The 24,616-nt window shown below is 41.9% G+C and overlaps 1 protein-coding gene across 3 annotated transcripts in view; it reads left to right on the plus strand.

Moving 5' to 3' along the window:
• MTUS2 (microtubule associated scaffold protein 2) overlaps positions 1-24,616 on the plus strand; it is a 991,417-nt gene that overhangs the window by 498,160 nt on the left and 468,641 nt on the right. For all 3 annotated transcript variants that reach the window (XM_082247669.1, XM_082247668.1, XM_082247670.1), the window contains one exon: positions 3,795-4,001. In XM_082247669.1, the coding sequence (XP_082103795.1) occupies positions 3,795-4,001 (207 nt within the window). The remainder of the gene's footprint in view (positions 1-3,794; positions 4,002-24,616) is intronic.

The following is a 24,616-nucleotide window of genomic DNA, read 5'->3' on the forward strand; positions in this document are numbered from 1 at the left end:
TTATGCTAGACTGGTAGCATAATTATTTATCCATATGTGACACTTACTGAGTTGATCGTCATGGAGTCAATTATATAGAAACTATAAAAATGTTAATAGAGAAGGAATGAACTACCCAACAAGTGCCATCATCCAGGTAATTGTATTAAAGAAAAAAAGGAAATGTTTGGTTGGAAAACCAACCAATCATACCAAGAAAAAAGTTGGACTTTCAAAGGCACATAATGAGATGAATCTACACAACTCAACATATGTAAAAATTATTGAACTTTATTACATATAAGATTTAAAATAGTGAGAGGTAACAAACAACCCCCACTGTTACATAACACAAAATAAGACAAAAATACATTGACTAAAAACAAAGCCAAGAGCTAGTAACAGTATTAGATCATATTGTATATACAACAACTGGTTCTAAGTGCCATCATCCAGGTAATTGTATTAAAGAAAAAAAGGAAATGTTTGGTTGGAAAACCAACCAATCATACCAAGAAAAAAGTTGGACTTTCAAAGGCACATAATGAGATGAATCTACACAACTCAACATATGTAAAAATTATTGAACTTTATTACATATAAGATTTAAAATAGTGAGAGGTAACAAACAACCCCCACTGTTACATAACACAAAATAAGACAAAAATACATTGACTAAAAACAAAGCCAAGAGCTAGTAACAGTATTAGATCATATTGTATATACAACAACTGGTTCTAAGTATGAGGTCAATACTTGACTGTCAGGAGACTATGCTTGATTAACAGGTAACATTGACCTGTTATTTCGTTTTTAGTTGGGGGTAGAGGGGGCAGGCTCAATTGATCACTCTACTGCTGATTATATAGTCCACCATTGCTGACTTTCTTTTGAAAATGCTAGTACCTTGGCTATCTCTGGCTTCTGAATCCTTAACTCACACCAAGCATGTATTACGTGAAGTTAGATCACCTTATCTTCAGAACGTATCTGGGGTAGTTACTCCCCTAATAGTATTTGGTTTATCAAGATAACTGGTATTTTATGAAGAAAAGGTTTGGAGTGACAGTTTGCATATTTCGCTCTGTAGGGTCCCGTTCACTTTGTTGTGGTGCCTTAAAGTGGAGCAGAAACCTTCTATCCATTACAGCCATAACAGTGACAGTTATCATTAACGGCATGCTTTTGAACATAACTGTTTTGAGAAACAGTTGAAGGTGAGGTTTACCTTTTCCAGAAAATAGTCTATGTAACCTGGACTGTAGCTGATAACTGCTGTGGAACTTCTTCCATTTTTTTTCTACTGTATTTTCCTTCTGCAGTGTAGACAGGTTGAAACTGAATATTCTTTCAAGCAGAAGTGCAGCAGTCATCTATAAGAAGACCACCTTGCAATGCTCATCTATGAAGTGTCTCCAGTACAGGGAGCAGCCATCTTGTCTGGGTCTGGATCGATCCTGGAGGACAGTGGTTGGCTTGGGCAACAAAGCAAGCAAAAGTGTGTCTTTGAGCTGCTGAGAGGAAAAGAGCGAACGGTCATGAAGCTGGCAGAGGTTTTGGAAAAAGATTGGACTGCAGGCTAAATGAACCCTGCCATAGCTTACCACAATCAAGTGAGACCTCAGAGAAGCAAAGAGACTGTTAATTTTGCAGGACCTTCCCTCACAGATCAAGAAACTTCTCCCTGGCGAGTGTGAGGTGCGATTTGGATGCCTGGTGATCATAATGTATTAAAGCAGAGCTCCCCCCCCCTCCCCACCAAAAAGTTAAAAGTCAGCAGCTACAAATACTGTAGCTGCTAACTTTTTATTTTTGGACACTTACCTGTCCAGGAACCCTGCGATGTTGGCTCTCAGATGCTGCCACCGCCATTCCTTGTAAGGAAAACTGGCAGTGAAGCCTTATGGCTTCACAGCCGTTTTTTAACTGCGCATTCACAAAACGCACTTTGTGAATGGCCTGATGGCGGGGGTAGGAGGAGGATGGCCGAACTTGTCTGCTTTGTTCAAGGGATTCAATTTTGCTGGCCACCGTCATTATTCACTGGTTTGATAAAACTGGGACTGTTATGAGAAATTAGTACTGTCGCTATACTGTTGCTAGGTAAATGCAGTTCAGTTCTGTTAATTACTGTTAGAATACTGCAGGTGTTTAACCATATCTCTCAGAGTAATGTTTTGGCCTTATTGATTGTTTGTATAAGTACATTCGCTATTCCTTTCTTCTTTTAGGCTATGCTTGACCAAATACATTCTTTAAAATATCTCAGGGCGTGTCAGTAAGTGCTGGGTGAGTGAGGTGTGTCCTCTTCAGGTGTGCAGAGAAATCACAAAATAATTCAGCGGCTCCTCAGTGGGAGAAGCACTACACAGATATTAAAATACTCTACAGCTTTGTTCAATAATCTTGTTGTCATAGCTGTAGGCTATTTTCCCCCCTGGAAGTCTGAGCAATAAAATTGACAGTTCGCAATCCTCCTGGGGCCTTCTGACTGCATAGGCTGTTTTTTTAGCCTTTAAATTGATAGATTTAGAACTGTTCTAGAACAGACACATTGCCCAGAAGGAAGCCCATTCATTTTTGTCCATGCTGCTCAACCCAGGTAAAATGAATCTTCACCACATTTTCCAACACAGTGCACACTAACACAAAGAGGGTTCAAATTTGTGTATTTCCTGTTCTACATATATTTCAAGCTCAGGCTGGTAAACATGTAAAAAGAGTTTCCAATGCTGTATGGTAATAGCAAATATTATCTCACTACAAAAAGAAAAGAAATAACAATTTAAAAAATCTCTAGTGCAGTGCCAAGACAATCTACTTATGTTGCTTATTTTCACCCGCCACTCATCATAGCCAAGAAACTGGGAAATTAATTAAGACATAATAAAGCCAGCTGCTGACCAGGTAATGGATGACATTGGGCTACACTATTGGAGAGCATAAGTGGGCTGCTGTGAAAGTGTTTCTCTATCAATTTGATCTATAAAAATCAATGGCATTTGATAAAGAATACAGCCACAAATCGTTATGTCAATTTTTTGCTAGAAATTTTTATTTTCAGCTTATAAACAAACTATCTATGTTGTTGGTATCACACTTTTAGAATTCTTCAATGGGAAAGGCCACTAGCTGCATGTTGAGTAGAAAACAAGTAGAAAGATGGCAAAATTATGCCATTATAGGATAAAAAGTGGGTAGTGATAGTGAATTTGTCTCTATGTCTTGACTTAAAAGGCTGCAGTAACCTACTTTTCATTAATAAATACATACTGTATATTACAGAGGAGTGAACGTTCTGCACAAGTTTATCACCTGTACCAGATCTTAAAGCTTCCCATTGTCATCAGCTTGATTGTGTAAATTCTGGACAAAACTACACTAGAACGTGACTACTCTTGTATATCCTGTTAAATGAAAATGTAGGCTGCGTAAACAGAGGAAATGTTTGCTAATGCAATCATGTAACTAAAGTCAGCTACAGTTGCCTATTTAATAATTGACAATTGCTATATATGTAGTTGATTACACAGGTTTAGAGCATTTTGCTATCATTAGCGATTAGTCACTATTGAATGCTGCACTCCGTTGTTGCCTGTGTGTAGCGGTTCTTTTGTAGGTTGATCATAGGTGATGATTAATGTAGCAAAAATTGCCTGTGTGCATGCACCCTTATATAGCTGTTCAAAGTATTCTTAAACATATGTCCTTGCTGTAAGAAACAAGGATGTTCTTAACCTTTTTGATGTGTAAATTACCTGTACCTCAGAAAAAAACATTTTACTTGAGACATTATTCCTTTTTGTTTTCCACAGATGATATTAAAAAAGGCTCTATTCTGAATGGAGCAAAGTCAAATCTCCCAAAGCCTTGCCAGACTGCCCTCCGTCCTCCCAGCTATTCCAGACTTCCAGCGGCTAAACTCGCAGCCTTTGGATTTGTGCGGAGCTCTAGTGTGTCATCACTTTCCAGCAATCAGTCCAGTGAGAGCATCCAAAGTGATCAGAGCAGAGCACCTAACAGTAAGTCACTGGGCCTTTCAACTTTTTTATGCAGTGTACACATGGCAAATCAGTGGTACACCTGGAAAAAATGCTATCCTAATCATACAGTACAGGGCACATGTGTTCATGTGATACAGCTGGTAAAAAAAAAAAAAGCTGTATCACATTTAAATTCAAGTTTATGTTCCACAATCACCCAGGAGACCATTTTTTGGCCTTGTTGTCCATTCCATCTGGGTGATCACTGATGAGTCTGACACACGGTTCCCTTGTGGATTTGGGGTATGATACAGATGACTAAGATCTGGGTCTACATTGTGTAGGATTACCTTATTGATTTTCTAAATGGTATATTTACTGTCATATTTTAATTGACATCTGTACTTTGATATTATTTGTGGATCTATATCTTGTTACAGATTATACAATCCTCTCGAGTCAAGTTCCTAATGAAGCGGTGTATCCGCAAAACATGTAGAGTATGATTGGATGTTGTCTGTGGATTCCCCCCTTTTAGGGGAGACACCACAGCCGACACCCAATTCATAAGAGGAGATGTTGTACGCTGTATTTTCCTAGTTCTGCATCTACCCTGTAGTGGACCATGTCTGGATTTCTGTGATGTATTTTTATACAATAATTCTTTTGTGTGTTGCTCTTTAAGGGGATGTTTTTTACTCATGTATATATAGTAAACTTTTGTATTTTTATAATTCATTCTCATTGTGAGTTCATACGGTACTATGAAAGTCCTCAGTGCCTCCAGTTTGCTTGTTTACTATTGAAAGAACAGTTTTGCCCACTCTGGGACACCATGCAGGCACCTAATACCTGAGTTTGGAGGGACTTAATGAGAGCTCCAATGCCAGATTTGGGCTACAACATACTGACCAGAAGGGGAGGGTTTGCCAAAAACTGCTGGGTCAATGTCCTAGCTTCTCCCTTTAGACAGGACCTTCCTGAGTATAGGGAACAGAGATTCACTGGTCCACCTGTTGGGTACAAGTGTGTGCATGTTTGTTTGTTTTTTTTGCAATTCTTGCACCTATTTGCAGTAGTGTTTATTGCCATTTTCCATTCTTTGGCTGTTGCATTACTGTTTACTGCTATAGAAAATATGCCCTCAAAGCGTTGGTGTGTCAGAGGGTGTGACATCAGGAAGATCATTGATATCTGGAACCAGGCAGCCCAAACAGCGGCTCTTTTGGGGGATAAGCGCTACACCTGTTTGCATTCCTTTTCTGTGTTGTCCACCCCCCATTTGCACAGCTATGATCATGTGCCCTGTAACATATGATTAAGAAAATAGGATTTTTGATTTACCTCTAAAATGTTTTCTTTGAGTACATTGCAGGACCCTTATTACTTATGATTCACTAAACCGAGTCTTGCTGGGAGTGGAAAATGTTATTCTAGCGCTGTCCTCACAGCTTGTGTACAATCATCTCAAGGTAGCAGCATAACCAATGATCTAACTCCAAGATCCTGTGTCCTGTAATGTACTCCAAGAAAAGGATTTTACAGGTGAATTAGAATTTCTGTTATGTGTATTGTTACACGTTCCTTTTAGATAAACCTGTATATACAGTAAGTGAAGTCTGTATCCTGTGACTTTTTTTCCTTGGAAAAAGAAGTTCAGGGCATAAAAAGATCAAACAGAGAAACCGATTGCTTATTTGGAGATTAAACACTCAGTGGTATTTAATATGATTGTGAAATATCCAGAAAAGCATTGTCAGTAGAGCAGATAAACGTTTATCTTTCTCTCTCTTGGTCCATAACTCACATTTGCGGAACTGCCTAAAGGTTTGGCACATCAGAGAATGTAGATGAAATACTAAATTTACAGCTCTTTATCATTTGACTGTACTGCCTCCGATTGCTTATACTTTCTTCCCTTGGACGTGTTTTTATAGTGTTGCTAGTTTGAGTAACACATGCAAAATCTTGTATCAGAAAGAAGGTTACCGCCAGCCAATCAGACTAGGTAATATAATGTTTTTTAGCTGTCATGAACAATGGGATTAGGCATTCCCTCCCTACTCAATAGAAATGATAAGGAAGCCTTCCCTAGAGTCTAGTCCCTCAAGTGACCTTTCCCCTGTATGTTTTAAAGCATCACCAATTATTTTTCTTGATATGGTTTTCATTTTATGATCTTGTGATCTGGAAGCACAATAGGCTTCTTGGTAAATAGTATGCCTCAGTAATTTTTGTACATCCTGTGGCTGAAGATTCCAACATTGCCATTTACTGTCACGACTGAGTCACGACCAGTGCAGGGGAAAAGTGGTTAAAATAACATTGCCACTGACCACCAGTGTAGGGTGTTTTAAATAAAATTGCCACTGACCATTAGTGTAAGATTGGGTTTTTAGGGGTCTTAACAGCATTGTCACTGACTACCACTAATGCGGGGGTTATTATTTCAGTTTCTGAGACAGTGCTGGGGGTTATTTATCCCTTCCCCCAATGACCTATAAAGATAAATGTCATTTTTACACATTACATGTACAGTAAGTTCTCACTGCAGAAAACTCTGCACATGAAACAAAAGTTTTATAAAATTTTAATATGTTTTATATATCGCTACCCCCTCATGACCTGGCACACAGCAACATTTTATTTGGTTCATTAAATGGTCTAGAGCAGTGATGGCGAACCTTGGCACCCCAGATGTTTTGGAACTACATTTCCCATGACGCTCAACTACAGTGCAGAGTGCATGAGCATCATGGGAAATGTAGTTCCAAAACATATGGGGTGCAAAGATTCACCATCACTGGTCTAGGGGATGTCTTTTTGAAGTTTATTAGCCTGTAATACTTGTAACATGATTGGGTTTGGGGTGGTATGGTATATTCCAAACAATAAAGCACAGTAGATAGGGGACACTCTTTCCATTAGCAAATTGCAAAAATAGCACATTCTATCTCTCACAGCTTGGTACTATAAGGCAATTGTTAGACTGAAGCAGGACAATGCTATAGTTTGTAGCACAAGTACTGATGATGACTACAACACAGTTAATAATGATGACTGCAGCACAGGTACAGATAAAAGTTTATATGTGGTAGTGGTCTCTCCTTTATCTGCTGACCTGATGACTATATATTTTTTTTCTTAGAGTTAGAAAAAAAAATGATCGGGCCAGCAGATAAAGGAGGGGGTAACGTGATTTGGAATAAAATGGATTATGAGAAGGAATTAAATAATTCAGTAGGTGATGTAACTACATATAAACTTTTACTAGGTGATCCTACAAATAAGTAGAAAGCCAAACTGCAAAGCCTAATTAAGAAAGGCCTGAGAAGAGGAAAACTAAACAAAAAAAAAGATATATTTTATACCGGAGGTGCCAAGGTTACCAATAATCTATCAATTACCAAAAGTGATCAAAAGGTGATGGAGCATATGAGCAAATTTATACTTTTCAAGCAGCACTTACATATAGATGTCAGCACTGCCTTGAAAGAACTACAAGGGGCAGATCTAGAATAGTTGCTCTGCTTAAGGAGCACTGACCAATTGATATTCCAGTAATCTTTAGCAATAATTCAGGGAAGCCTACCGGTAGAATTTTCAAGCTTAAGTATACAGACAAATCTGCCAGATTAACAAAAATGTGCACATATTGAGGTAAACTAGCTTTAAATACATTTGGCATGTACATATTAGGTACATTTGCTCCTATAAAAATACATTAAAAATGAAATACAATTTTCTTAATCACAAAACATTTTTACCCATACCAATTTTACATGTGTTTTCTGTTTTGTAATGATATTTATTCAAGATTTTATTATAGTGTTATTGTTAGAACAGCTCAAATGACACAATGAATAATTTTTATCATCAGTGCAAAATGTCTGCCCATAGCTTTTAAAGGTTCATCTTGACACATGTAATAATACTGCAATAAACTGGGAAGAGGATCAAAGTTTTTATGCAAGTTTTAATTATCTTTTTCAAAAAGTGTTTTGCCCATCAGACAAATTTCTTAGTGCTTTCTGAATAATCCCCGATATTCATGCACAAATCAGCATATTGAGCCAATTGGTTCAATATATTTGGATGCTTTTGGAAGGGCTTGTAAACATCCACCAGTCACTATCATTCATTATGTGGATAAAAAGCTCAAACAGTGGTAGGACTACTATAGTAGTGGGGAGGAGGAGGTCAGAGAGTTAACAGTCACTACGTAGCACATGCCCCCTAAATCTTTATTAAAACCAGCCAATATGCCCGAAGGGAAGCCAAATGGCATCAAGTATCCCACTTTCTATAAGAGATCCAAGTTTTGGTAGGGGATCTAGCTCTATACTGTAGATGTGATAGACCTGGGAGAGCTGCGGCAGATTGGGGAGCAGAGGGTTTTGGAGAAACGTACTTTACCTCACTGGAAGGCTGATCATTTTGTATTCTCTAACACCTTTAGTCATATTACAAAGTAAAATGATACAGTATAATGATATAATAAATGTAATGTAAGAATGTTGTGGTGTCTTACAATCATTGTATTTAATTGCCAGAGATTAATCTTGGAGGTCATTCAATTTTCAGTTTTTTTCCAATTTTGGAGGTCATTCATTATGTAAAAAGGGAAAAAAGATTTTTTTTGTGTGCGTAGATATGCTAACAATTTAACTCTATTGAATTCTAAACTATTTTTGCAGCCCATGGACCCAATAGTTGGATCACTGGTCTTTCCAACAAAAAGAAAAAACTTTTATAAATATGAAGTTTTAGTAAATTAATACTTACCTAGGTGCACACTCCTGAAACTACTGTTTATGTGCCCCTGTGCTCCAGACACCGGTATATGAATAATCATTGCCATTTAACAGTGGCGATAGAACTGTGTTGTACTGTGTCCCACTGTGCATATTAAGGTGAAATGTACCAGAATACTCTGCACGAAGGAGGGGAAAGGTCTGTGGAAAGCATTGGTGGAATTTTATAGCTCTGATAATTTGAGGGAGTGCACAGAATTCATAATTCTCTAGAGACCCAGGGTAAATATTGCCATAATCCCATAGAGTTGCAAAATTGTTAATCCTTTTTGAGGGGATTATGTAGATAATCTTATAACTGTGAAAAACGACAATTATTTAAAATATAATACATTTTATTTAATACAAAAACCATAAAAGGTCTCAGATAATTGGACATACAATATAGAAAGCCATATAGGACATTGTACAAAAATTGCATCAAGCTAAAAGCATGGACCTTTGACTTGAAATGTGGTGATTCCAGTTATTATTTGTTGCCATCCATGTTGCATGATTGTCGTGGATGCTGAAGTAACACTGGAATTTCAATGAATTATTAAATGTCTTTTTCAAGGAATAATTGACCACTCTGCAAGTGCAACGGTCAAAATGTAATTTCTTCATCATTTGAGTTGTAACCTCCTATTCACATATAAAGAACATATTTGTAACTTACTTCCGAACAGATTGATCAAATATTATGCAGTGTTATAATTCACATAATTGTGAATAATAACCATGATTAATGGTTTTCAATTTTTTTTACAAATAAATATGTGAAAAATGTGGCGTACATTTGTATTCAACCCCCTGAGTCAATACTTTGTAGAACTATCTTTCCCTGCAATTACAGCTGCAAGTCTTTTTTGGGGATGTCTCTACCAGCTTTGCATATCTAGAGAGTGACATTTTTGCCCATTCTTTGCAAAATAGCTCAAGCTCTGTCAGATTGGATAGAGAGCGTCTGTGAACAGCAATTTTCAAATATTCCCACAGAGTCTCAATTGGATTTAGGTCTGAACTTTGACTGGGCCATTCCAACACAAATATGCTTTGATCTAAACCATTCTATTGTAGCTCTGGCTGTATGTTTAGGGTCCTTGTCCTACTGGAAGGCGAACCTCTTTTGCAGACCCTAACAGGTTTTCTTCTACGATTGCCCTGTATTTGGCTCCATCCATCTTCACATCAACTCTGACCAGCTTTCCTGTCCTTGTGAAGAAAAGCACCCCCACAACATGATGCTGCTACCTCCATGTTTCACAGTGGGGATGATGTGTTCACGGGGATGTGCAGTGTTAGTTTTCCACCACACATAGCATTTTGCTTTTAGGCCGAAAAGTTAAATTTTGGTCTCATCTGACTAGAGCACCTTCTTCCACATGTTTTCTGTTTTCTGTGGCTTCTTGCAAACTGCAAACAGGACTTCTTTTGGTTTTCTTTCAACAATGGCTTTATTCTTGCCACTCTTCCATAAATGCCACATTTGTGAGTTCACGGCTAATAGTTGTCCTGTGGACAGATTCTCCCACCTGAGCTGTGGATCTCTGCAGCTCCTCCAGAGTTACCATGGGCCTCCTGCTTCTCTGATTAATGCTCTCCTTGCCCAGCCTGTCAGTTTAGCTGGACAGCCATGTCTTGGTAGGTTTTCAGTTGTTCCATACTCTTTACATTTTCAGATGATGGATTGAACGGTGCTTCATGAGATGTTCAAAGCTTGGGATATGTTTTTTTTTTAACCTAACCCTACTTTAAACTTTCAACAACTTTATCCCTGACCTGTCTGGTGTGTTCCTTGGCCTTCGTGATGCTGTTTGTCCACTAAGGTTCTCTAACAAACCTCTGAGGGCTTCACAGAACAGCTGTGTTTATACTGAAAATAAATTACACACAGGTGAACCCTGTTTACTAATTAGGGGACTTCTGAAGATAGTTGGTTCCACTAGATTTTAGTTAGGGGTATCAGAGTAAAGGGGGCTGAATACAAATGCACGCCACATGTTTTAGATATTTTCTTTGTAAAAAATTATGAAAGCCATTTATCGTTTTCCTTCCACTTCACAATTATGTGCCACTTTGTGTTGGTCTATCACATAAAAGTCAATTAAGCTCCTGGGATATTTATCTGGTAAGTTAAGTAGCAGAGAGGGTTGTTAATCAGTTCCAGCTACTTTGGTGTTAATGAAATTAACAACTGGTGCACTAGATGGGCAACAATGAGACAACCTCCAAAACAGGAATGGTTTTACAGGTGGAGGCCACTAACAATTTCCCCTTTTTTAGTTTTGCATTTGGCTAGGGTCAGTATCACTGCTAGTAGCATGAGGCAATGCCTGGAGCCTATAGAGGTTGCACAGGCAGTCCAACTCCTCCAGGATGGCACATCAATACGTGCCATTGCCAGAAAGTTTGCTGTGTGTCCCAGCACAGTATCAAGAGCATGGAGGAGATTCCAGGAGACAGGCAGTTACTCTAGGAGAGCTGAATAGGGCAGCAGGACTGGTATCTTCTCCTTTGTGCAAGGAGGAACAGGATGAGCACTGCCAGAGCCCTACAAAATGACCTCCAGCAGGCCACTGGTGTGAATGTCTCTGACCAAACAATCAGAAATCATGAGGGTGGTCTCAGGACCCAACGTCCTCTAGTGGGCCCTGTGCTCACTGCCTGGCACTGTGGAGCTCGATTAGCATTTGCCTTTGAACACCAGAATTGGCAGGTCCGCCACTGGCGCTCTGTGCCTTTCACAGATGAGGGCAGGTTCACCCTGAGCACATGTGACAGACGTGAAAGGGTCTGGAGAAGCCATGGAAAATGTTTTGCTGCCTGTAACATTGTTCAGCATGACCGGTTTGATGGTGGGTCAGTGATGGTCTGGGGAGGCATATCTATTGAGGGATGCACACACCTCTACAGGCTAGACAATGGCACCCTGACTGCCATTAGGTATCGGGATGAAATCCTCTGACCAATTGTTATACCCTACGCTGGTGGGAGGGGTCCTGGGTTCCTCCTTGTGCACCACAATGCCAAGCCTCGTGTGGCGAGAGTATTCAGCCAGTTCCTGGAGGAATTTATATCAATTAATGACCCCCATGCTCGCCTGACCTAAATCTAATAGAACACCTCATTATGTTTCGGTCCATCCGACGCCGCCAGGTTGCATCTCAGTCTTGTCAGGAGCTCAGTGATGCCCTGGTCCAGATCTGGGAGGAAATACCCAAGGAAGCCGTCTCATTATGAACATGCCCTGATGTTGTCAGGCATGCATACAAGCACTTGGAGGACCATACAAACTACTGAGTACCATTTTGAGTTGCTGCAATGAAATTTCAGCAAAATGGACTAGACATCTACATAGTTTTTTTCACTTTGATTTTCGGGGTGTCATTGAATTCAGCCCTCTGTAGGTTGATCATTTTCATTTTCATCAAACAATGTGGCATCCTTTCGTTCCTAACACATTACACAGTCCATATCAGTATAGATATCCAGCATGGTATTTTACCTTATTGAGATCTGATGTGTTTTCAAAGTGTTTCTTTAACTTTTTTGAGCATTATATAAACTCTCTGATACTCTGTGGGATGAAAGGTACAGCATTTGTCTTTGTATTAAAGGAGATATGTGTGATTTAAAAACATAAACATACATACTCACCTATGTGACTGCAGCATTGATCTGATGCTGCAGCTGTCCCCCACCAGCTCAAGAACCAAGTGATCACATGACTGCTAATAACTCAGATTTCCGTCTTCACTGAGCAGAGAATGGTGGCGGTCAGTCACCGACTCCCTGCTCTTCCCCTCCAGCGCTCACAGGAAAGCTGGGCTGTGGAGAGGGCGGGAGCGGCTGGCTCATGCTCTCAGTGGCTATGCCAGCTGCTGGGCAGGCATCTGGGTAGATCAAAACATTAAAGTCAGGATCCTTTCAGCATCTGGACCAGTTCTGCTGTCAGCTGAATCTGAGTCATAGGAGTGCAGAAATAAGTGCACTCCTGTAACCCAAAAGAGATGTATAGCCAAACAAGCTTTTGTCCATACTTCCCCTTTTATTGTGAATAACTGAAAAAAAAAAAAAAAACAATTATTGCTTGGTAGTTCATAAAAGCTGAACCACAGATCCAGATGTAATCTGATGATCTGCCAATAGAGAAACATTAAAAAAATGTGTTCCCTTTTTTTGTAAATGTCTACATGTCCTCATTTTTATCACAAGCCAGGTTGTTGCCTGCCTCGGTGTTCATTTCTTTTTGTTATACAAATTTGATAATCATAGTGTAGTATATTTGATATGCTAATCTCTGTCACTTGTTAATTGAATTTGAAGAACATTGTCCTTTAGGCAATCCTTCTAAAGACAGAGGCTAGTATGCAGTTATACACCATTCATAGCTTATTCCAAGGCAAACGTTTGTAGCACACTTTTGCTATTGTACCTACTTCATTGATACACTTGTGTTTAAAGTGTCTTTTACTCCGAGTCCTGGCTCACACTAGTGCAGCTTCTGATATGACTCAAGTCGCATGATAAGGGAAAACACATTATATTTATGAGGCCTCTCATCAATGTGACTCAGCATGATGCAACTTTGGAAAAGGTTCCTGTGCTACTTTGGTTTAATTTTCAGTGCATTTTGGCCCCACAGAATATGCAAAGTATCAAAGTCGCACTACATAATAACACTGACAATCGCATTACAGCAGTGTAAGCTGAGTCTTAACCACCTTCTCTATGCTGCTAGCTCTGGGAGGATGTACCTGTATGTCCTGCCAGAAGTGTGCCCTGTGTGCAAGCCCTTGGGCATGCAGCAGCACAATTTGTGACTACTGTGTTCACTGGACAGAGTGGATTACTGGTCACAGTACAGGGCCACTGTGAGCTTACCTGGTACCATGTGATTGCTGGGATGAATTACAGCGATCACAGTTACAGTAGTAAGCAAGGCTGTCATTCATGATGCCTTGATAACTACTCTGTGATCTCTGTGATTGCTCACAGCAATCACATGGTACCAGGGCCAATCACAGCGGTCCTGTACCATGTCATAGATGTGGCCAATCACAGTAGTAAACAAGGTTTCTTGAATTAAACCTTTGAACAGTTATACAGGAGGCTGGGGTTTTGAGGCACCATAAGACATGAATAAAAAATGACCTTTATTTTAGTACAAAAATTATCTGATTAAAATAATATCTATAGGCACAGATGAGAGCAATAATCAGAGCACAAAATATAAGTGTTTTCGGACATCCACCAAAGTTTGAAACCATAATATACCCTCAAATGCGGAAGAAGTGGGAAAAAGAGAAATCTCTCAGAACCCTATACAGCAATAAAGTGTTTACATAGTGGTTATGACAGACACAATCAGCTCAATGTGCTTCTTGGATATATAAATTCTGTCTCATCAGGAGCCTAAAGGGTCATTTATGCTCTAAAACAGAAGTTAAAGCATTTAATGTAATATAACAAAAAACATGATCAATTTTTACACAACATTAGTTTTAGATCTCTTACCATGTAAGCCCCCCAAAGGTTCCCCTACGTGGACTAAAAGACAGCAGGGCATCGGCTTGCCCCCAAGGAGTGGGACAGGATTCATGTGTGGGGGGCAGGGGTGGTACTTTCCTGGTGGATAAGGTTTTGTACTAAACATAAAAGTGGTTTTGTTTTATATACTGTATATATATTCATATAACTTTTTTCCTTAGGCTGGCCATACATTATACTTTTATTTTTATTTTTTTTAAACAGTTGGTTTAAAAAGTATACTTTTAATACTATACTTAATACATTATACTTTCTTTATACTTTAGCCGGCAGCACTGATTGTTCAGGAAAAACCCAACAGGATGGTTGTACAGAAGTCAATCGATAGATAGACTCCTGTACAACCAGGGTGCCCATACATGGATTGAAATTTGTCCAGTTCCTGCCGCACTTCGATACATGTATGGTCGGCTTTAGTCATACAGTATAGGACACAGGAATGTTATTTTTTGCAATGGGTTATATGCAGCTAACTTTAGGTGAAGGGATACAGGCACAAAAAAGCTGCAGGGATATCCTGTATAAGACACCTCCTACTCCCAGCTAGCCTCCTTTGTTTGCTAGTGCCCTTACCTCTTTCCGTTTTCAGGTTTTCTCTCTCTGATGATGCTATCATACTACCCTGCTGTACTATAGCCACTGCAGTTTTTCCTGCAGCTTCTGGATCACTGGATGCCTTGTTGGTCTGTACCTGGACCATGCCTGATGAAAAAGTATAGTTGCAAGAATGCACTGTATGCTGCTGTAGGTGGTTTGCCAGTGGCAGGGCTCTGTCCCAGAATACCTCTGCAAGGGTATGCACATTATGGAGGGAGAAAACAAGATGGGGGTCTGACCTCTTTTAATTCTGCCTGGGTTACTGCAGCTGCGCAACCCCATCTCTTCCATTTTCTGTGTGTGCCTTCTGACCGGCCAGAGCTTCTGGCTCTCCTCCACTGGCATAGCACCACATTCTTAATTCACAATCTGTGTTCACTACCACAATGTAAATTCGTGGACTAAATTTTAGGCTTTATTGAGGCCATAGATAGAAGGGTTCACAACCATGTCTCTTCGGCCTCTCTTCCTGAATCCATATGTGACTTTGATTTTGAATGTTAAAGGTTACCTAAGGAGGAGGTGGCAGTTAAGGATGATCCCTCTACTTTTAAGGAATCAGATAAGGATGACATGCCTGTAATAGAGATTTCATCCAAGCTTCCAGGTATCCAAGGAATCCATAGCTACCCTGAGTCTGCTCATCCCCACAGTATTGAACAAGAGGTCCCTTAAATTGATTAAAGTAGCTCAGACTTTCCTGGTCTATTCACTGGTAGAGTCTGTCCTACTGTATATGGGGACTGGCCTCATCCTAAAAAGATTTGTTACCTCGAAAATACTTTGCTCAGCGGTATGCTATTAAACAAAGTTTCCTGTAAAAATGGGCAGTTCTTGTGGTATATCTTGCCTTTTCTTGTTTTAACAAGACCCTCATAGCCCCTCAGGAGAATAATCCCATGTTCAAGGACCCAGTAAACAAGAAGTTAGAGGCCCTCTTTAAAGAACTCTGTTTAAGTGGACCCATCTGCTAGACTAATGCTGTCTGGATGAATCGAATAGCCCAATAGATGTTACATGTTGGTGGACACACTTTGTATGATCCCTGGGATTAATCTTCTCTCAATCCATATGCTCAGGGTCCTTTGGCTTAGATGCTAGTCAGCTGATCTTCCATGCAGGAAGCTATTTGAACAATTTCCCTTTGAAGGTGAATGCCTATTTATTACCTCCAAGAATAGGTACACCAAGGAGATTGGCAGTGCTGTGTGATGGGGCGGCAGGAAGGGGGGGGGGGGGGTAGAGGAGAAACTGCAGAACTTCCCCTTTTGGGTGAGGTTCTGCTTTAATTTACACACATTTAAGCCTCGTACACACGCACAGATTGATGGCCAACCGATCGGCCGTCTTTTGTCCAGTGTTGTTTGTTGGTTGAAATGTGCTCTAGACTTGCACTGGACTTTTGTTGGCCAACAAAAACCAACTTCAGAAGTGATGTCATGTGATGGTTAACTTTCCGTGTGTTTTTTCTTCTCTGAGCATGCCCAGTCTTGCTCATCTGATTTTTGTCTGCCGAAATCTGTACTGACTAAGGAACAATTGGCCGTTCTTTGTTGGCCAACAAAAATTTTATAGCATGCACACCAGATTTTTTTCGGCCGAAAATTCGCAGTTGGTTGTCGGAAGCATCATACTAACAAGCCTACAATCGGCAGATCAGACGTTGGCCGACAATTTACGGCCAACAATCTGTGCGTGTGTACGAGGCTTTAATCCTTGGTGTGTCCATCCTTCAGTGGAACAGGGCTCATTTGATTGGCTAAAAGAACCTAGCAATACCTCTTCATTTGCTCTGCTGCAGTTAGAAAGTCTATATGAGTATCTTCTCTACTTTTATATTGAGCTGACTAAAAGGAAATAAAATGTAATTTCAAATACTATATTTTACTGCTGAACAAAATGCATTAAATTGTATTTCTTGTATGATATTTAGTTTGCTAGCACACATATTTTCATACATAATAAAGCCAAAAAATATGTTAACTTACTGCTAAAATTGCTTATGAATCATTCTATCTGCACATTGACTTTAATAGGCATCATTTTTCATACCTGTAATACAGCCTAGGAAATGTGATTTCATAAACGGTGTTTGTGGAAAAAATAGTGTGGGGATATGTTCCTGGTAGCATTTGATTCTCACCAGGAGAAAGGTCATAGAGACTTGTGTTTGCTTTGAAAATAAAACCCCAGCTGGGATCAGGAACAGCTGTAGAAGAATCATCAGGGAGCTCACCTCATCAGCTTGCTAACTAAGGGGTGAGCATACCTGCAGGAGCAGCATTTTTAATTTGCAGTATGGAGTGTATAGTGTAGCTCCTCCAACTCCCACCAATCTGTCAACTTCCTATTTTTAATATGCTGTTCATGAAAAGATAAATTGCACTGTGAACACAGTCACAACTATGCAGTTAAATTGTCATCTTGGGGAACCAAAAAACGTAGAATTTTATGCAGTTATATGTTACAACTGTTAAGTTTAAGCCTTGTTTACATCTCGTGATTTGAGATTGCAGGCAAAATTGCTGCGATTCTGTCTGTGGTCCTAAATTGCATAGCGATCGCAGTACAATTTTGTCCTTCAATGGCACCCCAAAGGCAATGCCATTCTGCTGCAATCGTCATGCGGCAAACTGTGCCTTCACAAATAGCATGAAGTTTGTTGCCTGAAAAGGAGCAGGAGCTTATTTTCAGGTGACATGCGCGTATAGGGCAGCCCATTCATGTGAAATTTGTAACCATTTTACCCATTTGAATAAAAGGAATTAGTCAGTGCTTTAAGTGGGCCGCTATGCACTGGTACTCAGTAACGCCACTTCCAAATATGGCTCTTGAGCATACCGCCACCTCTCCATGCGCCTTAGCGTACCAGTACGCTCATTTTGGACATCTGCGCCCTAAATTGCCCCCCCAAGAACATTTCCCACTCCAGAGCCAAACCAGTCACCACCAGTGAGTCCCCCTGCTCCGGAGTCCCAGCCCAGGCCAGGGGGGGGGGGTGCTCTGTGGGAACCCTGATGTGGGGTGGGGGGGCGAAAAAATTTATAGGCTATAATAGAGTACAGGCACCTCTTTTGGGCCACTTAAAGCACTGGAATTAGTTCTATAACTCACTTTCTTTTCAGCATGTCTTTGCCTACCATATAAAGATGGTGGAGCTTCCTAATGGTTATTCTGGTTCCAGTTATATTGTTAAAGGAAATGTATGCCAAAAGAGCTTCCCCTCATTTACTAAGCTCTTGAGCCCCTGCACTTGTAGAGTGGACAATCTATATGCCTTTAGTAAATCAACCCCAGTTGGTTGATTTACTTTAGGCAAATAGGCTGTTTACATTCCAAGGGAAGCTGCACTTTGCAAGGGAGTTTTCCCCAAAGCGTAGTACCGTAAATGTGGTGAAATTTCACATTGCAAAGACTACCCGAACACATGCAAAGAAAGTTAAAAAAAAAAAACCTGTTTTCTAGCATGATTGAGTTATAAAAGCTCTGTGGAAAATTCCCTTGCAAAGCGCAACATTCCTATTCGGTCTACAAGAGCAGTCGACAAGTGCAGAGCTATTGATGGGCTTTCTTTTCAGGCAGGCCAGCAAATGCACACACTGAAGCACGAAAATATACTGTATTAAATGTTTATTTATGAACTAAGGACTGTGCATGAATAATGAAAATACCGGTAGTTATATGAAATATCTGTTTAATCTGTGGAAACTTCCAAAAAAACAAATAAATCTGACCAAAAACCACTATGGTTTCCTATCAAGCATCATTTGGTCTAGTGCTCATAAAGAATGGCATTCTTGAAAAAAAATCTTTCAGTTAGCTCTTATCAAAAAAGTGATCAGAAGTCGGGGTGAAAGTTGATCAAGTACAAGCTTTAAATTTGTGTTATATCAATAATAACAGAAAATTAGAATTGTTTTGTGGTCACAGGAAAGGGAAACATTACTGCAAAGTCAGGTAGTTTTTATTGGCACCACTATAAAAATATATTACTCTGCATAAACAAATTCCTTCTATTAGGGAAACTGCTGATAATTAAAGTGTTACTAAACCCACAACAGTAAAATCAGTTTGTATATGCAGTAAAGCATGCTTGTTATACTCACTGTGGAACCTAAGGGGTTAATCCTATGCATTGTGTAAAAAGACGATTTGATCCTGTCTTCTCTGATCCTCCCCTTCTTCCACGGTCTTCAATCCATCTCCTGGTAGTACAGAGCCTTTGGAGTCACGCTGCACATGCTCAGTTTGGTGTGTATTGCTAGAGAGTTTTCTTTTTTAGCAGTTTATATTTACTAAAATAATTTAATTCCCATGTTCTGTGTACTGTGGGAGACCAGATATAGTAAATGCAGGGTCCTGGGTTTAGCAACACTTTAAGATCAACTCTGAACTGGAGTACAAACGCACACCAGTCTTCCATAGTCGCCAACAGTCCAGATTTTCCCAGGACTTTCACAGACTATCATGGCATTCAGACCCATATCCCGGCAACAAATCGCGGGAAATTGGCTTTGCATATGCGCTGCTTGGGCAATCTCGGCCTGTCTCGGATAATCTTAGCCTGGCTCGGGCGGGGGCGAATGCACCTGACATGATGGTCATGGTGCCGCCCTGAATGCAGTGGGCATGCCCTCCGGAGACACAGGAGAACGGAGCGGCTGGACTGTAAGCGGGCTCAGAGGGGGGGGCGCATGCACATGACATCATGGTCATGGTGCCGCCCTGAATGCAGTGGGCACGCCCCTCAGAGAACAAACATGAACAGAGCGCCTGGGCTGTGAGCGGAGGAGTGCAGAGACCGACTGGGGAGGGACACGAAAGGACTAAAGGTAATCATTACCCCCATCTTCTCTGTACACAAGTCCTCCTTATAGCACTGTGCTGTCAGCTGTGTCCTTGATCTCTGATCCCATCTCTTGTAGTAGGTCTTCAGTCTCCTGTATCATTGCCGCACAGTCTCTGACAGTCTCTTGCATCATGTCCGCACACTCTCTGACTGTCTCTTGTACCATGTCCCCACACTCTCTGACAGTCTCCTGTATCATATCTGCACACTCTCTGACCATCTCTTGTATCATGTCCACACACTCTATGACCATCTCCTGTAGCATGTCCACACATTCTCTAAAAAGTCTCCTTTAGCATGTCCTGTAGCATGTCTCTTTTATCATCTCTGCACACTCTCTGACCATCTCTTGTCCCATGTCTGCACACTCTCTGACCGTCTCTTTTAAAATGTCGGCACACACTCTGACCGTTTCCTGTAGCATGTCGGCACACTCTGACGGTCTCCTGTAGCATGTCAGCACACTCTCTAACCATCTCCTGTAATGTCAGCACACTCTCTGACCGCCTTCTGTAGCATGTCCGCATACTCTCTGACCATTTCCTGTAGCATCTCCGCACACTCTCTGACAGTCTCTTGTAGCATGTCCCCACACTCTCTGACAGTCTCTTGTAGCATGTCCACACATTCTCTAAAAAGTCTCCTTTAGCATGTCCTGTAGCATGTCTCTTTTATCATCTCTGCACACTCTCTGACCATCTCTTGTCCCGTGTCTGCACACTCTCTGACCGTCTCTTTTAAAATGTCGGCACACACTCTGACCATCTCCTGTATCATGTCCGCACACTCTCTGACCATCTCCTGTAACATGTCCACATACTCTGTGACCATCTCCTGTAATGTCAGCACACTCTCTGACCGCCTTCTGTAGCATGTCCGCATACTCTCTGACCATTTCCTGTAGCATCTCCGCACACTCTCTGACAGTCTCTTGTAGCATGTCCCCACACTCTCTGACAGTCTCTTGTAGCATGTCCCCACACTCTCTGACAGTCTCTTGTAGCGTGTCCCCACACTCTCTGATAGTCTCTTTTATCATGTCCACACACTTTCTGACCGTCTCTTGTCCCATGTCTGCACACTCTCTGACCGCCTGTACCATGTACGCACACTCTCTGATAGTCTCCTGTAGCATGTCCGCACACACTCTCTGACCGTCTCTTGTAGCATGTCTGCACACTCTCTGTCCATCTCCTGTAGCATGTCTGCACACTCTCTGACTGGTATCTGCCTGGGGGGTGATGGTGTTTGGAGTATGTTTATCTGCTGATTGTTAAACTTTCTGGAATACACATATTGCTAATGTGGTGTAGAATCTGGGCCTGCTGTCCCTCCATCCCTCTTTCTTTCTTTCTTTCTTTCTTTCTTTCTTTCTTTCTTTCTTTCTTTCTTTCTTTCTTTCTTTCTTTCTTTCTTTCTTTCTTTCTTTCTTTCTCTTTCTTTTTTTTCTCTCTCTCTCTCCCGCTTTCTCCCTTTCTCTCCCCCTCCATCTCCCTCTTCCTTCTCCTTCCATCTCTCTTTCATCTCAGACTCTTTTAAACCACACCCATTTAAGCCACGCCCATTTTCGCCACATTTTTCCACTCTGGCTAGACCACACCTACAAATGAATGTCCCGTCACTAATTAAAATAATGCTCTGCCTACAGACAAGAGTCTCCCTATAAATCTTTTGGGAATGTTGTCAACTATGGTCTTCAGAGCGGGCCGTGCCTGTGCTGGGAAGCTGTCATGTATGTGACAGTTTCTTGCACAGAGCTATTTCCTCACCCTCATTTAGCTGTCGGCTGGGAGATTCTCTGGCCGAAAGCTAAATGTAAACAAAAGGATAGAGCTGATGCCATTACCCATATCTGGAAAAAGCCTATACAGTATTTGGGAAATTACCTGTCACTGTGTGGGCAGGCCTGATGGCAAACTGAGAGACTATTTGCTTACCGGTCAGCTCCACTTTTGAATGACAGCAGTGGGTGGATTTGAAAGCCAAAAACCTGTCTTCTAAAAACTATCTTTGACCGGTACATGAATCGGATGCAAGTACTGACACTTGCTACACCTTAATGGAATTTGCTATGCCTCAGCGGAATTCTAAAAGGTGTTTTCTACACCCTTTAGGAGTTCCACCGGCTATGTTTTATTATGTTACAGCCCTTGAAGACAAATTACAGCCATCCTCTACAGCCAGAGTCTCATTTATTCTGGTATTTTCAAAGACGCCTATAGATTAAACTCCTGCTAACATTTGTAGGCAGTTACAGCAACTTTTTTTTTACCTTTTTGAGAAAAAGGTTTTACATTAATGAATAAAGGATAGCTATTGTAGGCACCACTGTCAGTGTTATAACGTTTGTCTTAACCCTTGAACTGCTGCCTTTGCTGGACAGCTTGATTACCAGGTGAAAATAAAGTTTAAAAAACTTTTTAAAAATTCTGAAAAGTACTAACCTCCACAGACTATAGATGCGGTGGTTACCTCTCCCGCCAGCCACTGCCATCTACTTCCAGGGCTACTTCCAGGTGCTGGGTTTTCTGCTTCCTGACTGGCCAGTGGCAGATTATGTCTTCCCCCGCATGTCCATGGGATTTTTTCTGGCACAGTTGGAATGTGCTAGGAATGCATTGCTGAACTGGACATATGCAGCTCAGTGTATATTTATCAGAAGACTTTGAGCAGGCAGGAAAGTGTATCTTATTGCAGAACAGACATAGGGGTTGATTTACTAAAGGCTAATCCACTCTGCACTACAAGTGCACTTGGAAGTACAGTCACTGTAGATCTAAGGGGAACGTCTGAAATGAGGGAAAGCTCTTTAACTTCCTTAGCGGTATCTCCGAGCGTGACCCAGGGTGGATTTTCTATGCTAGGATCGGTATCCCCGAGTCACGCTCGGGGTGGATGTGCAGAGCGTGCAGCGGTGTCTCTTACCTTCTCCTGGCGATCCAGCGATGATCTCCCATTGCTGTGATCGCCAGCCGAGATCCCCGCGCTCCTCCGTCGGTCTGATGACTTGCTGGTTCCATTCCCTGCAGCAGCAATGCTGCATGGGAGCGGAACTGGGAGGGAAATTCAAACAGTGCACAAAACACAAACACATAACATTTATATTATATATATATATACACATATATATATATACATACACACACACACACACACACATATATATATATATATATATATATATATATATATATACACACTAGGGCTGCTGAATATAATCGCCGAATCGATGCATCGCAATGCGACCCTTCGCGATTCTGCATCGATTTGGGGTGACTGCAAAATCTATTACTTAATGACGTCATTTCCGGGGGCGGGGTCAGTACAGATTGTCATGGCGGCGCTGGCGCATGATGATAGTGGTGGCGGCGGCCGGGCCTCGCGGGAGAGGAGAGCGAAGCTATCAGTGCTCTGGCCCCAGGAAGGTTTGGGGCGGCCGTGGCCTTCCCAGCCGGAGATGTGACGGTGGAAGATGACAAGAACCGGGAGAGCGGCAGAGCCAGGTGAGGGGGCGGATAGGGGAAGCACACTGAGGGAGAGGATCTCATATGCTACTCGTTGTGTGGGTGGGCCGGGGATGCAGCCAGCTTTTGAGATATCACCCGCCTGAACCCCCTGCTGCCCGCTCACGCGCCTGCCTATCTGGCCACTCGCCTGCCTGTCTGCCCGTCCGGCCACCCGCCTGTCTGCCTGCCCGGCCACCCACCTGTCTGCCCGCCTGCCCGGCCACCCGCCGGCACTCGGAGAGAGCAGCCGACCAGGAGCATGTGATGTGTGTGAGCCTCCCTTATTGCCAGTGTGTTCCCTGATGCAGATGGGGGATGGGGGAGTCAGTGTAAGTTCCCCGCATCCCCCACCTTGCACTGTCCGACTCCGCAGTGACATTTTAACCCACCTTCCCCCCTTCTGCATTTGTGGTAATGTAGTTTTATTACTCCCTCCCCCCACATTAGGGGGTCATGGAAAGGGTTAATTTTCAATGCCACTGACCACCAATGTGGGAAGAGGGGGTTAATAATACTGACACCTGTGCTGGGGGTTATTAATGCAGCCTCTGACACTAATGCTGGGGGGTCTTTAATGCGTCCACTGACACTAATTCTGTGAGAGTGGTGGCGAACTCTGACAGCAGGACATCGCCTCCTCTGTCACCCTCTTCTCGGAGTCTGGCAAAGAAGAGGCCCAGGACGGCCTCCCCGCACAGACCTCCACAGTTCCCAGGTATGCTTGCTTCTCAGCCCCCCCCCCCCTGCCATGATCCCTGCCTCCCAGGGTGTAATGGATCCCTTTGCAGCATTTCCATCAGGGGATCAGCCTGTCTTTGTGTCTCTCATCAAGGACATGCTATATACCCTAAAATCCTCCATGCACGCGGACATGATGTCCTGCATGCATCAATTCAAATGAGAATTACAGTCCCTGGGCTCAAGGGTGGATTGTGTGGACCCTGGGCCCTGGTAAGGAGGAATGCTGTGCTCTGTAGTCCCCCTAGTTGTAGTACAGTAGGCCCTGGTAAGGAGGAATGCTGGGCTCTGTAGCTCTGTACAGAGCCCAGCATTCCTCCTTACCAGAGCCTGTTATACTACAACTAGGGGGACTACAGAGCCCAGCATTCCTCCTTACCAGGGCCTACGGTACTACAACTAGCATCAGGTAACTCTTCTAACCTGATGTGGCCTGCTCTAAAGAGGGATCTATGAGGGGACCTGCTCTACTAAAGGGGGATCTATGGGGGGACCTGCTCTACTAAAAGGGGATCTCTGGGGATGCTGGCCTGCTCTAAAGGGGGATCTATGGTGACCCTGCACTAAAGGGGATCTATTCCATAGATCCCCCTTTAGAGCAGGGTCCCCATAGATCCC

Source organism: Pelophylax lessonae (genome assembly GCF_965119305.1).
Source record: "Pelophylax lessonae genome assembly, chromosome: 2".
Classification (NCBI taxonomy): Eukaryota; Metazoa; Chordata; class Amphibia; order Anura; family Ranidae; genus Pelophylax; species Pelophylax lessonae.